At 46.2% G+C, this 15,216-nt stretch overlaps 1 protein-coding gene across 2 annotated transcripts in view; it reads right to left on the bottom strand.

The window, feature by feature from the left end:
- The window catches only part of Rph (Rabphilin), a 134,903-nt gene that overhangs the window by 75,101 nt on the left and 44,586 nt on the right, over positions 1 to 15,216 (bottom strand). Inside the window, exons 1-2 of one of the 2 annotated variants that reach the window (XM_077677771.1) lie at positions 12,652 to 12,705; positions 12,474 to 12,577 (exon numbers count right to left, since the gene is read on the bottom strand). In XM_077677771.1, the coding sequence (XP_077533897.1) occupies positions 12,474 to 12,541 (68 nt within the window). In that variant the 5' untranslated portion in view covers positions 12,542 to 12,577; positions 12,652 to 12,705. Of the gene's footprint in view, positions 1 to 12,473; positions 12,578 to 12,651; positions 12,706 to 15,216 lie in introns of those variants that run through there. The other variant, XM_077677770.1, reaches the window with a different exon arrangement.

Genomic DNA, 15,216 nt, shown 5'->3' with positions numbered 1-15,216 from the left:
AGACTCGGCATAAATTCTCCTATATAAAGCGTATCGAACTCTGTACTAGGCTTCAGAGTACGCGCACAGGTTTCATGCGGTCGTCTCTCATCCTGGTAGCTGCCTGATTGATTGATTGATTGATTGATTGATTGATTGATTGATTGATTGATTGATTGATTGATTGATTGATTGATTGATTGATTGATTGATTGATTGATTGATTGATTGATTGATTGATTGATTGGTTGATTGATTGATTGATTGAACTGGTCGACTGACTGAATTTATCGAGATGATCAGCCCTTTTACAAAGCGTTGTCCAATACGCCTGCGCGGGCATGTGCTGATCTGTGGATATATAGCAATGTGCGATGCTTCAGAGTACGCACACAGATTTCAGAACACACGCGGGAATATAGCATACAGGTTTAAGTAAAGTCAATTCAATTCATGTTTCATGTTTTATTATCCAGAAAAGATTGTCTGGATAGCCACCAGGGGTAAAATCTCAAAACAAACAGCTTGACTGCGCCCAGCAGACCGTTTCGAGGCAGCGGCACAACAGAAACAAAACATGGTAGTGCACAAAGTGAGTGCTGCACCAAAAATAGCAAAAATACAGAAAAATACCTGAACAACACCATTACAGTAACACAGGAAGCTACGTACGTACTTGTTACAATGCAACTTACAACAATTGCAGGGAATATAGAAACAGATCCAAGGAGCCTATTTTTTGGATTTAAACAAAGATGGCTGCGTACAAAAATAAACAAATACAATTGACAATAGTTATTAACATACAGTTGACCCCCTAAATGCTTGCGCACTCAAAGTATCCCTCCAAAGCAGCACACAGTTTCTCAGATTGGAGAGCAGGTTTGCTTCCTCAACTCGATAAATGGTCGCTTACTTACTCACTTGGCCGCCTGTATTGGCCGACAAGGGAAACAGCAAAGTTTGTCGAACAAGGACTTCGCATTCAAGTTGAAACGTGGAAGTTCGGCGAAAACACCTGCTACAATGACCTCCTGGTGTCAATTTTCCCGCGAAAAGGCGCCAATTGATATATTTGCACGGACAAAAACTAATTGCTAAAAAGGAATATCAGTTCGCCACGCTTCGTGATAGCATGTAACTCGGGGACGAGTAATACTTTGCTCGCAAGGGGGACAAATCCCAGCGGTTTACTGTCTGTGTTCGTGTTTCTTCAGAAGAAGAATCTTCAGGCAGCAAGCAATAAATACAACAAGTACATGTACCTTAATAAGGACAAAAACAATGTTACTATTTTCAACAACAGTCACTTACTCTTGCTGCTAAATCCTATTATTCCATTGAAAACATCGCACTTCGCAAACGTTTCAAGTGAATATTTACGGACTGCAGTATTGAATGAAGCTGTACGGGTTTCTTTTTCTGACAGCGCTTTATTCGTTCCTGTCAGCAGGCGCGTTCAAACACGCACAACACAAACCAGAGTGATGCAACTAAACATTTTGGAGGGTTTTTTTTTTTTTTCGCCTCTTCAAATAAAACAACCACTGCGCGCCGCAACACGGACGAAGGAACAGAATAGCGCTCAAGTCGACGTCTTGTTACCGGAATGTCGATACTCTGTCGGTCTTGAAAAATCCCTAAATCCTCGAATGGCAGTGCACGAAACCCTACGCCTGAGGATAAACCTCTACCGACGCGTCATCGCTCTTAGCTTGACTTGCCAGAAAACCGGCGAAAATTCGGTTTGGGAAAGCAAAAAAAGTTTCTGTCATCACTTTCGCGGCTTCCTTTATGAGCACCAAATCTTGTTTTGAACCCCCTTAGGATGAGTGGAACACATCGTCTTGCACCGCAGACCAAAAATGTACTCGACGAATCCCTCCTCCTTTCTACTGCTCCCTCTCAGCCAGCACAGCACCAACGTCTTGCAGGAAAGCCGGATCGCAGGAGCTTGTCTTCCGCGAGCAGAGATAATCCCCGGTGAAAAGCATTTTGCTCCAGCAAACGTGAGCCGAAAAAACGAATAAAAGTAACTGAAATAGCTTACGGACAAGTTGAAGAAAAAGCGCAGCCCCGCACCAGCTCTGCGGCGGCTTACTCCAAAAAGATTAAACTTGCGAACTCCATTAATTCCATATTTCGAACTACGTTAACAAATTGTCTGCAGTTGTATGTCTTACTAGACCGCGCTCTCCTACTTCTCTAAATATTTACAGCATATTAAAGCTTGCCAAGAAGTTGGCAATTTCGGCTTGCTCTTTTTTATACCAGTTCTGTCAGTTTCTTTTTTTTTTTTTTTGCAAGCAATTTGGCCCTAACTGTCTTGACACAAACATCAGCATACATCATGCGTTGAGCTTGCATGATGACACGGTAGCATGGTAATCTCATGGTGGATGTCACCAACTTTATCACTCGATCAATCCGCAGAAAGCCGCTGGTCGAAATCAAAATATAAAAGAGGTGCACGATGCCGGCACAACCGTTGTTTTTGCAAAAGAAAAACGGAACGGACGCTAAATTACTCCTTTGATCATAGGCACGTACTGGGAGCTTTAATGAAACTTTTATGAACAACCAGCACACCTTAGAGGCTCATTTGTGAAGCGGCTTGCGATCGAAACTTTCGCCGTGCCGTCTAATGAGCGCGCGATAAGGTCACCGGTCACAGCGGGAGAACCACCGCACGAACGAATTCCTCTGTCGCATACAACCCCAGAGGCTTCATCGTAGTATGCTCATAATCACTACGAATACGCTCATAGGTCTACTTAAATTGCCCTCCAGTCTCGAAGGAAGGTCCCTACCGATACGGGCTTTGTACGCTGCAACGATGTGAGGACATATACATATTACGCCTCGCGACATAGACTTCCTTAGCGATCCCCCGCTGTCAGGCGGTCCAGAAATACTTCACTTCGAGGCATACCCATCTCAATAAACGTTCGAAGCTTTCTGTTCATTCGGAGCAATATAGCTCGCGCGGATTTGTCGAAGGGTGTAGAGAATGCGGTACAAGAAACGCAACATTCCGCTTGCATTTTGTTGTAATATTTGGCGAAGAAACGGCGCTATTGTTTTTTGGCGATTGTGTTCGTGTTTTTGTTAGGAGCCTACGTGCCTACAAGTTCGTTGCACACAATTACACGGACGCAAAAAAAAAAAAAAAAAACGAGGCGAGGTAAAGGGAGCCGACTCCAAACGTCGCGGATATTGTGACACATGCGGGCTCGCGTTTTTGTTTTTTCGCTGTGGATAAGCGATGACCCCGTTGTGAGAAAGCGTATACGAGCTTCGTGCGTCGGCCTGCGAGGCACCGCGCAATAAGCGCGAAAGACTTCATTTCGAACTAAGAACCGAGCAAGCAAATCAGGATTTTTTTCTTTTTGGAAATGAGACGAATTCACTTGAACAGAATTTGAAGGCAAAAAAAGCGGAAGTTTGTTACAGGACGTTAATACAACGGTGTCAAAGCTATTATATGATACGTTTTACATGTCAGCTAGGGGAAATTTACGGCCACAAGTAATTAGAAATTATGTGGCGGATTTGACGAATGCTGGGTGACAATTTTGGATTTGGCGCGTCTTGAATTGAAACACTCAATTCGACGCGGCATTTTTATGAGAACTTTATTGAAATTGAGTTAAAGAATTGTACGGTGGAGTTTATGCGGAAAAGCCATTAAACATATGCAGCAGGGCTTCATTAAGTCTAGAACTATACATGAAGAGCAGGTGAGCCTTGGCAGCATCAGCAGCTCTCTTCAGATTTTTCAGCAGGATCATTTTCCTGGGCACGCCTGAAGACACTCACGAAGTTAGAAAGCTCTTCCTTTTCTTGCCATGAATTTCCAAAACGCTTCGAAAGAAGGCTGGTCACATTTTCTTCTTCTTCTTTACCTCAGTGAAGTGGCTTACACCCACAGATTGAGGGGGAGGGGGGGGGGGGCTTGTAAAGGGCTTGTAAAGGACGGCTATTTGGTTAAGTAATGATTTTGTAATTATGGGAGTAAGAAAATAAACGTGTTCGCTCCGTTTAGGAGGGAGGGGGGGGGGGAGAGGGAGACGGAATGAAATGATTGTTTCACATATCTCAGTTTAATTTCCTTCACTTCTTCTTCTGTGCACTTTGTCGTCGACGTCTCGGGACAAATCTTATGCTGATCTCTTAATTCCCGCCTGAATTCATGATAAGCCGGCTCCTAAAAGCAAAAAGTCTTGCGATAACACCCCGCAAACAGTCCGCAATGGTCTCGCCAAAGCCCACTCCCATTACAACAAGAGCTTGATTTGGGCGAGTTGGTGGAACCTGCTGAAGAAACAACACGTGTACATGCGGTGTAATCCCTTTCCAATGTATAAAAACCTTTGTTTCTTCAAATAAAAATTTAGTTGGAAGTTAGCGCCCGTCTGTTGTACTGTGTTCCTTTTCCCCGTCTTTTGCACTATTGCTTCTTCAGTACGCTACCTGCTGGGGAAATGAATTTGGCTCATTTTGATCCGGACCACAACAGGATCTGGTTCATTTTCCATACGAAATACAATCTGCGTACACGTTTGCCGGGCGTTATCTGACCTATATTGTTGCAAACTGCCGAGTTTTTCTTGTCACTACATTTTTATCTTACTTTGTTTCGGTCACTGGATTTGGCTCATGTAGAAAAAAATTCAGGGAAGCTTCCACTCACGTGCAAGGCTTGAATGGCGAAGCTGTTGTAGGTGATGACTGACGAACACAACGTTGAGTTTTAGTATCGTTGTGGTATCGTGGCTGCATGGCATTTCAATGACCTTCTGTTGAGCGAGGCCAGAGTGAGCTCGTCGTTTTGGTCGGCGCCTTCGTACGCCACTCTGCAAGCGCGACTGATGGTCTCTAGCGGATGCTTTGCACGCCGAGCCTCTGGAAGCAAAGCGGCCTCTTTCCCCTCGGCCGTGCGAACTATCCGCGGCCGGGCCATGTGTAGTCAAAGATCACCTACAGAAGCTTCGACATTCAAGTCGCGGCTCTTCTACGGTACAGAGCGCATGCGCACGACGACACGAGGACAAACGAGGAAGGGGCATATACGCTATGACGTGTCTTTCTCGTTCCGAGCAAGTGTTGCCCCCATATTGCGAACACTGGAGTTTTTTGTGGCCAATGTTGGGGTATCTCCCTAAGTGGGTATGCTTGGCTTGACGAATGTGCGCTCGAGGCACGCGGCGAACGCTGGAGATATATATATATATTTTTTTTTGCCAATATTGCCCAATCTTCCTAAGCGGGTAGGCTTAGTGGGTAGGAAACAAGCGTGCACGAGCGCTTGGCCTTTTCTTTGTATTTTTAACTGCGGACACCGCACACAAACGATTGGCTCAACAGCTGCGCGGTTAAAACAATACTGCTCAAATGGTTGTGTTTGTTCCGATTATAATCTCCCGTTTCTGTGTGGAGCTAGACGTAGTGTTACGTTACGCACACGACTTTAGCCGTCGCGCAGGCACGGCAATGTAAGCTACGTTATGGTTTCCCCCCGCGGAAACTAGCGCCTCTGTTTTTACGTGAGGCCTGGCTATGAAGTTAGCGCTGTGCTACAATGTGGAGGAACGGCGACAATGACGATGACTCACTAAGTTCTCGAAAACCCGCCTTCAAGGTTAAAACAGACGGCTTTCGCTGTGGACTGCTGGAAATGTTAGAGACCGCGAACTCCTTTGCAGCGCTGACACAGGGCTGTTCACTCTGTGTCTATTTTCACGCGTATCATCATCCATCACGTCCGCTTGCATCCGTCTACGCCGCTGTATTTCCTGACCTTTCAGATGGCATATTGAATAAATCTACGCCCCACAGCCTCAGAGTGCGCTTTCCCTCACACCTTGCTCAGGCGCACGGCAGTAACTCGGGGGAAATTCAACACAGATCGCGTATCTAGCTTTAACCACTGTGTACGATATCATAGCGCTATAGCGAAAATTTTTAGAAATTTACCCCACCTTCCCGCGAGGGGAACCCTGTGTAGATGCGACGCATCTTGGGGGTTCACTTGGTGTTTCCGTTGGGTTGATTCTCTAATTGCGTGAAACGTGTGAGGAACGCGTATGATGTATTCTTTATTTACCACGCGGCGTAACGTTAACGATGACGGCCTTGTGGTCGCTGAAGTGTACGGGTAGTGGATGGCGAAGTAACGGGACCACCGTGCAATTTGCAGCGAAGATCAAGTCTATGCACGTGCCCGAAATCGGGCCGCCGGTGCTGGAACGACCGCGGCTATGACGCAACACAATCCAACACAATCCACTTTAATCAAATACAATCCAAATCCAATCCAATATAATCCACTTTAATCCAAGCCAAGCCAAGCCAATTCCATTCAATCCAAGCCAATCCAATCGAATCCAATCAATTGCCCCTCGCGAGAGAGTGTTCGCTATCGGAGAGGATAGGGGGTGAGCGGCGGAGAGCGCAGCTCGCGCGGCGAGGAGAATGGGGGAGGGGTGTGGACGGACAACAACAACGCCGTATGGAGGGACAAGGTGAGTGAATGAGATGCAGTCGCATCTAAAATAATCCTACCGGATTAGCTTTTAAAGGGACACTAAAGGGTGGAAACAAGTTCTGTATCGATAGATTGCGGTGCCGAGAATCTAAATGTACCATTCTCGCAATTAGCAGTTGTTTAATAAGGCAGAAAATGCCGGCAACGTGAAAACAGGGGACGTCGCCCCGTACGCCTTTGGGTACCCCGGTTTGTGACGTCATAAAAGTGGTAAACGGCGAGTGCTCGTTGAAGAAGCGTGTATAGATGTTTTCCTGAAATAAACAGTCCCAAATTCGTCGAGCACCCGAAATAAACGTGAATCAAAGCTTTCCGTGAGCTTATCGTACCTAAAACAGAGACTACAGATTTTATACACTGCGTGGCAGGCTGCAGCCCTCACTATTCTGTCAGCTATCACGCTTTCATTTTCATTTTCGAAAAACATTGGTGCGCAACTAGCGAAGTCAATAACCTACGACCATGAACGTCCGAGATTCTGCATGCAATATAGTCCACAAAGGGCTGTAGTATGTCCAAATAAATAATACAAAAATATACCTGGCAGGAAGCACGTAAAGTTTCTTGATTACAATCGGCAAAATGAACAAGATACACTGCAGGTGGCTAATAGAACCGCCCGAGTTTCCAATCTCCCGTTTTCCGCGCGCGGTGGAGGAGGAGTAGAAGGAGAAGTAACACTTTGGCTCGAGCGGAAAGTGTTGCGCCGTGGCCGCCGTTCCCGAGCGAAGATAAAGCCGAGGATAAAGCGCGGCGAGCTTGTGACGTGTACAGCTCCGAGCGACATCAGCGCGTGGGCGTGGCTTTGCGGCCCTTAGCCCCCACACGGAGCCCGTTCTGAGCGCTGTTCTGAGCGCTGTAGCCATGTACGCAATGACAATTTAGAAAATCGAATGATGGTTGTCGGTTAGACTCATGATCGTCTACAATTTCCTTATTACAATCAAAGGCCTAACTAGAATAACTAAAAAGTAATTAACAAATTCCGGTTGTTATTTCGCCAAATATCACTTGGAACCCGTTTTGTAGCGGCCGCAGCGCTCCCTAATCACTTCACGCAAGATAAACAATTTTACCTCCAAAAGCCCATTTCTTAAAATTACTTAGTCTTCCCTGAAACACCCGGTATATGCAGAAAAGAACTATATGAGACGAGGGATTCCGTAAGAACCGCACATATCACGATTGCAGTCGCTGATGCCGGTGCTTTTACGGCTGCATGAATGTGTTTTTATAGCGCCGAATGGGGCGAGGTTGTCTTTTCGTGACACAGCAGTAAAAAAAAATGAAAGTCGACAAAAATCTGCCAGGTTCCGGAAACGGGAATCGAACCCACAGCTTTCGCCAAGCGCGTGCGGTGCTCTACCATTTGAGCTATCCCGACGGCGATTCTCTCCTGAGTAGAGAGACCGAGGGCGTGTGTGTGTGCGCGCGCGTGCGTGTGCGTGTGTGAGTGTGTGTGGGACGTAGGAAGTCTGGAGCAACCGAAATGCAGTTTCAAAGGCATGCTTCGCCGCCTGTCAGGGCACAATTTATAGGGGTCAACGCAACACGCAGAGAAATGTTGAGTCAATTGCGACAAGCCAGGGGAGTATCATTCCACAAATACCATGAAATTATAGGGCACGAAAAAACTACCGACCAGGGCGAGGGAGTATTTCCACAAACCCGACAGGTAATAGCATACGAAACGAAACGAAATGCGCGGGTAATAAAGTAAGGAGATAAGGTGCCCGTTTTTGCAAGTAACGGCGGCCAATTCGCTGTTCATCGCCTCCGGTATACGATCACCGGCCCGATATTAACCTTTAAATAAGCTAAATTGCCGCCCCATTACATTGCTAAACTCCGTCGGTCCCTGGAAGGGGCCATAAACAGCGCTGAAGACGTCCAATGCCTTTCTCGGGGAACACTGGATTAGCATAGGATTATTGCGCCTAATAGCGCCTTCCGAAGTTAGATTTCGTCTGCTCGGTGATGCCGCTCTAATGCTATGGCGATTTGAGTTCGAGTATTTCTTTTTGTTTATCGTGTAAGAAAAATGGCGACCGAGCGATCCTTTTATTTTATTGCTGCTTGCCTGTTTTATGCGCGCTTTTCCTTCTTGTTTAACAGCGGGGGCATTGTAATTGAGAAATATTACTTCACGCCGCCAATACCGAGAAACTGGCTAGAGCCCATCAGGTGAGCGAAATCGCTGTTATGTCTTTTTCTCTCTCTTTCTTTCTTGTTTTTTTTTTGTAATTTGCAACCTGTCGTCCTTAATGGTCATTAATTTAGGGCCTTAAAGGCGCAGTTTCTTTCGCATATGCTTTAGTCTAGCTCCACCTCTTGTGTAAATCTCGAGCACTTTATTTTTTTAATGCGTGAGCATTATAGTCCTAATCATCTCGTATGAAATCGTGAGTCCGTGACGTAACGCGTTGCACTCCAAAGGAATGCTTGGGTTCTTATAAATAAATTAAAACAATAGGCCCGAGGGCCCCATTGTTACACAACTTATATTACTCATTAAATGTCTTTCCAGCAATGGAGTTGTGCATAGCAGTGAAGCCGGTTTTAAGGGCTTGGTAGGATTACGTGGATTCAGGTTGAGTAAAGGACCCTCGGACCTTCACATTTTTATCACTCTCAAATAGCCCCGGGAAAGATGTCTACCCAGCAATGCATTTGAGCGTATTCAAAAATCCGACTTCATAAAGGCCCACTGTACAGCAGTCAAGCGCACTACACAGGGTCACATTTTTTTGTAAAGTTGCCTTTCTTACACGGCTTCTGTGTATCGCAGTGAAGTCATACGATAGTAAAAGAGCAACGCGAGGAAGCCTGGAAGGACTCTACGTAAGCGCGACGCATTCGGGCATAACGCTTACGCACTATCGAAGAATTCCTCGTAGGTGTTTACTGACGACTTTTCCTAGGGGCGAAGCCCCTTAGGTACTCGGGCTGTCGGCGTCTCTTGTCGTCATCTCATGTCGTCATGGTAAATCAAGTAATCAAACGATGGTAAAAAAAACAAGTCTATGATAGATAAAACCGGTTCAAAATAAAGTAATACGATTTAAACTAATTTGAAAAATAGGAATAATCAGGATTTAATCGTGTCATTAATAACATAAATTTGTTAATTTACGTCTCGAAATTGGTTTCAAACATCAGGGTTTTTTCCTGTAAAGCATACTTCTTAGCGTGCTGCGGCGTATGACACAAAGACAACTTACGGCCAGTCTGTCTCTCATTTAAAATTGCTTTAGTCCGGTTCAACGCAAGAGATGGTGCCACCATCTTAGCAAGCGCGCGATTGCTCCCCCCACCGGCGCTTCTCCGGCGCCCAACCAGCGCGCGCCATGTCGCAAGAGAGAGACTTACAATATAAGAACACACGTATACATTGCATGCTTCGCCCCTCCCCAGGTTTCACGTTAGTGGAGATCGCCCATTTTTCATTTCTTGTATCACTGATGCTCGATTTTTGTTGCAAGGATGCAAGCCGACGCAACATGGTGCTGGGATATTGATATAAATTCATGCCTGGAGAGTCCTCGGCTGATTTGAGCTAAGTGCACCGCTGCTGCCCGGCGGATACAGAAAAGCTTTGCAAAACCCGCATGGTAGGCTCAGTAAACTCCGAGAAGGGAGTCGTATATAATATACGCCCGAGCACTAAATTCAAGCAATTTACATGTAAAGTAATGTAATGCGTGTACGCGCTTTTCATGTACGTGCACTTCAAAACTTTATCGAGTCCTTTACCGTTTTCCAAAGTTATAACCTCTAAACACGTTTATTCTTAGCCCAGCCCGTATCTCCCGTACAGCGTCAGTCGTAGTCCTTCCATGCGCGCCCAAAGTTAACCGCCTAGCGTTCTTTGGTGCAGCTCTCGGACTGGCAGGGTATCTGATTTTAAACAGACCACTACGCTCGCAAGCGTGCCTCGCAAGTTTTGCGCTTCGACAAATTTCTCGCGCTTCTTCGTATTCGCTATAACACCACAGTACTCTGTGTTTCATTCCAGACGAGTTTTTGTTTTCGTTTAATTTCAACTTTTCCGCCTGACGCAACACCGCTCGTATCAGTGCTCCGCAGACGCGATACCGCGATCGCTAGAAAATCAGCAGAGACCTGAGCTTTAGCTGTGTAACATCTTGCGCGGTAGCGAAGAGGTTTCTCAATTCTTTCCTCTGTGTTCGCCCCTTGTTCGGGACTGACCGACCCACAGACCGCCTGAAAGTACGTAGTGGGAGAAGGGAAGCAGCAGGTCAGTATCTGCGTAGGGGCGCTGGCAATACTCAAGCTTGTGCATTTCGCGCGCCATTAACATCATGACTGAAAAAATACTGGAAGATATATCAGTGTATCTGAAGAATGCGTGAGCATCTCATACCCCTCCCCCTCACGAAGAGGCGCGGCCCTATGTGCACGCCTTGCTTCGGATTTGGAAGCCCGCAACACGGCGCTCCTCGCACGCACCTTGCACACCGTGCCAACCGCACTTTGCGTTCCAACCGTCTCGGCGGTCACGTTCCCTCGCTCTGGAAGCGGCATTGGCTGGCTGTCGCTATGTTTTATGTTTTTAATGCTTTTATCGATGCTTTATGGTCTGGCCAACCTGAAACAGCACTTCAAATACTTCAGCACGCGATAGGTAATTGAACGGCCTGAACGGCCTGAACGGCCTGAAAATCGTTTGTTTCAAATTCCCGCGCTTTCATCCCGAACAGCGCATATGACAGGCTCCCTGGATGACCTCAGCGCTTTGTGCGGACGTCACCGGCGCCCGCTTGAGAGGGTGTTGCGCCCGCTCGCCGCTCGTGGGGCCGCGCGCTTTAAGTGACGTCACGAGTTTTTGACGAGCGCTGTCGCGTCACTTCTTTTTCCTCTCCTGGAGTGATGTCACGCTGATGTCAATTTGCTGAGTGCCGCTCCGCGCGCTGCTCCGTCGGCGCGATAAATGAGATCCAATTGAACCATGTTCTTCGCGTCGCAGGCCGCTCATAGTTCAGCCAGGGTATTCTGTTGAGTGAAGGAAGCGAACTGTGCAGTAATATTAACGCCGAAAACTGGTGTCAGGGCTCCTTTAAGGCATCTGGTACTGAACGCCCTTTTAAAGCTTCAAACGAAGACCCTCTCTTACCTATTCAATGCACATTTATTTTCTCTCTCTCTCTCTCTCTCTCTCTCTCTCTCTCTCTCTCTCTCTCTCTCTCTCTCTCTCTCTCTCTCTCTCTCTCTTGTCGTCCACCAGTAACGACATTTCGCCACCGTCATTGCCATGTCACCCTTTTCGGCTGCCTACCCGCTACTTGCTGTGCCTTTATTTTACAAAATGCGCATTGAAAAATGCGTTACAATGCGTTACAATGCTTTACAATGCGTTACAATGAGGCGCGTTCCGCTTCTCATGTGGCGGGACGCGTCTCGACGCTATTAGACAGGTGCGCCGAGGTGAGGGAGGACGCGAGCCATGCCTCGCCTTGACGTCCGTCTACATAAGTCGGCAGCGGCGCGAACGCAGCGCCACGCTGCCAAACACCGTCGCCCGTTCTCCGCATGCGCTTGGTCGTTCCCCACACTGCTGTCGCTCTGTGGTCTTGGATCGACGGCGAAAATTCTTGCCAAAGTGCCCAGCCTATTGCTCAGGCAAAAATGAACATCTCGCGTAGAGGGGCATTCTCGAATTCACCGGATGCGCAGTAGATGGTAATTCTCGTAGCTGTAGATAATACAATTCAAAACACTATATCGATACAATAAAGTAGATACAATAGAGTAGATCAATGCGCTGAGTCAGCACAGCCGTCAAAATAACAGCTGCTGTAAAACTAACAATTGGTACCGCGAGTGCTCGCAGCTTTTGTCGCTGAGAACCGCAGTGATCGTGCATAGTTTAGAACCCAAAGTAGGCAATTTGCGCAATCTCTACGAGTGAATCCGGTGCAGAACTTACTTTGCCCGCAGCGCCAGCTCTCGGTCGTTGGGGCAGACCCACTTGTCCTTTTCGGCGAACTCGCTCATCGTTGTGTCTCGATTGCTATCGCTTTCCTTTTCGCCCTGCAGGAAAGGAGGAAATCATATTGACAATAAATATTCGAACGCGAAAATGGCCCTGCGAGATTCCCACATACATGCGCTGCCTCGTTTCTGGATTTAACGACATCTCAAAATGATGACGTGCGCGCATGCAAGAGATAGAGCGTGCCCTGTCACCAGTCGCCTTCCTAAAACACAGCTGCTAACGCCGGTAACGTCATCTTAATGACGTTTCTTCGCCTGCTGTATACATTATATATATATGACATACATTCGTACGGCTGCCGACGACGTTCATTGTGTGGTATCCAGCGCCTGTTGCTCTAGCAGTGACAACCTAAAGGCCCCAGCTGCACAAAAGCTGAAATATTTGCGAAATAACAACAACGTATACATGTCTTGGATATATGACGAGCGAATTGTTTTTATTATATTCTCTACGTGTAGTCATCTTGACCTTTTTTTTCTTAGTTTTGGCTTTGAATGGCGCGAATTAAGTGTGCATTTGTATACTCGTACGCTTGAGACACTTAATTTAAAATGTGCTTGTCTCTAAAGCGCACTGTTAATTGCCAGGTCTTTGGTTTTTTTTATTCGTATGAATATAAGACTGCGCGGAGGGCGCGCGGAACAATAAAAAAAAGGAAGAGAGAAGGCTGGGAGTGCTTCAGTGGATTTCTTTTTTTGTTTTGTTTTGTTTTTGTTGATTACATCATTAAAAAAAGGTGACCGCCTATTCTCCGATCCTCCGCCTACTTAGCACTACACGCCGTGATCCACCCCTACTCTGAATAGGCACGTCATCCGCTCATAAACCCCTAAAACTGTTATGTCATAACTAAGGTTTCCAAAACGAGACCGTCTTAAGAATTAAAGTAGAGATTTAAAAAATTAAGAATTCCGAATAAGCAAAATTAAGAATTAAAATTAAGAATTAAAGTGTTAAATAATTCAGAATTAAAGCAAAGTAAAGATATCTTCCGTTAGTTTAGTTATTTACGCAACGGACGTGAGATACCCAACGTGGTGCGGCTGCCCGCAGAAACCGGAAGTACCAAAGCTAAGCTCTGGCAGTTGGAGTGATAGTTCAGCAGCTGCAAAATTTTCAGCATTTTGTAAATTATATTGCTTGATTGCAAGATAAATCGAGTAAAACCAGCTGTGACAATAAACTAGAATGTGTGTATTTTGCTACCCGTCACGTCAAACGTGAGCAACGTTTCGAACTCTTAACACGCGCAACTACAGTTTTCAGGATTCGAATTTTGTTCGTTTATCTTTTAATTTATTTATACCCGCCAAATCACTCAATCAATCGATCAGGGCAGCCATCACGCACAATCTGCGAAAAAGACCTGAGAGCTTTTACCAAACGATGAACGTGAACGGTGACATTAAAGGAGACGGCCTTCTCAGCAGAGCAAAATGGCCGGGTCCTATGGATACGCGCCTTAATCTTCGAAAGCATCATCATGATCATCACCATCACTAACAAAGAGAACTACAACATGGGCATGATAAAGCGGCTAGAGTTTTAACCGCTAACTATCCCCCATCGCCATGGTTTGCCTGACCATCCCTGTACGAGCACCGTTACGGCGTTTACGGAGCGTGCTTTACGTTACAGGCCTGCTAGCTGTTGCCGTGTAACCGCTGTTGAAATAACTATAAGACAGGATTCGCAAATCATACCATTACCCGCCGCGGTGGCTCAGTGGCTAAGGCGTTGCGCTGCTGAGCACGAGGTCGCGGGTTTGATTCCCGGCCGTGGCGGCCGCTTTTCTGATGGAGGCGAAAAGCAAAAACGCCCGTGTGTACGAGATTTCGGTGCACGTTAAAGATCCTCAGGTGGTCAAAATTAATCCGGAGCCCTCCACTACGGCGCGCCTCATCGCCTGCGTTGCGTCGGCGCGTTAAACCCTACAATCAATCAATCAATCAATCAATCAATCAATCAATCAATCAATCAATCAATCAATCAATCAATCAATCAATCAATCAATCAATCAATCAATCAATCAATCAATCAATCAATCAATCAATCAATCATACCATTCCTGCTGTCTTTCAGTCGAACAACAATGACGAAAATGATGACACAAAGTAAAGAAGACATGCAGCTGATGGTGCACTATAACAGATAAAAAAGAAGCCACACGACCTCGCCGTTGTTTTCCAACATGTGGCGCGAACGCCTGAACGGCGCCTTCGATGTTTCGTGTCGTTAATCGAGAGGCGTGCACGCAGCTGCCGAAGCAAACAGCGGAAAATATGCGCTTGCATATATTACAACAAGCCGTCAAGAGTATCTGGACAGCGTCACGTTGCGCTATTTTGTTTAGCTGTGAGATTTTGTCGTTGCACTGGCAACTTCTGTTTTGGAAGATTTTTGCTTAACGACCGGAAGCGGCAAATCAACTCTAGAGGAACCCCGAAGTTCGTTACATCAGCTAATTAACACTTTAAAAGTCACAATTTCTCGGGGAAAAAAGTGTATGAAGAATGAAAGAGCCATTCCAATCTCTGGTGGCGCACGGCCATCGAAGTGGCGTATATATCTATCCGATTTGATAACTTGAAAATTATAATCTCTCTCACTTCATTTCAAGTTACCGTTATCGTTCATCACGAACCGTTTGTAGTTAATTAGTGGGCTTACA

The sequence above is a fragment of the Haemaphysalis longicornis genome, unplaced genomic scaffold, assembly GCF_048455015.1.
Source record: "Haemaphysalis longicornis isolate Haplotype H1 unplaced genomic scaffold, Haemaphysalis longicornis Haplotype H1 scaffold_7, whole genome shotgun sequence".
NCBI lineage: Eukaryota > Metazoa > Arthropoda > Arachnida > Ixodida > Ixodidae > Haemaphysalis > Haemaphysalis longicornis.
Note: the sequence above shows the minus strand (reverse complement) of the source record. Positions and strands in the feature narration are given on the sequence as shown.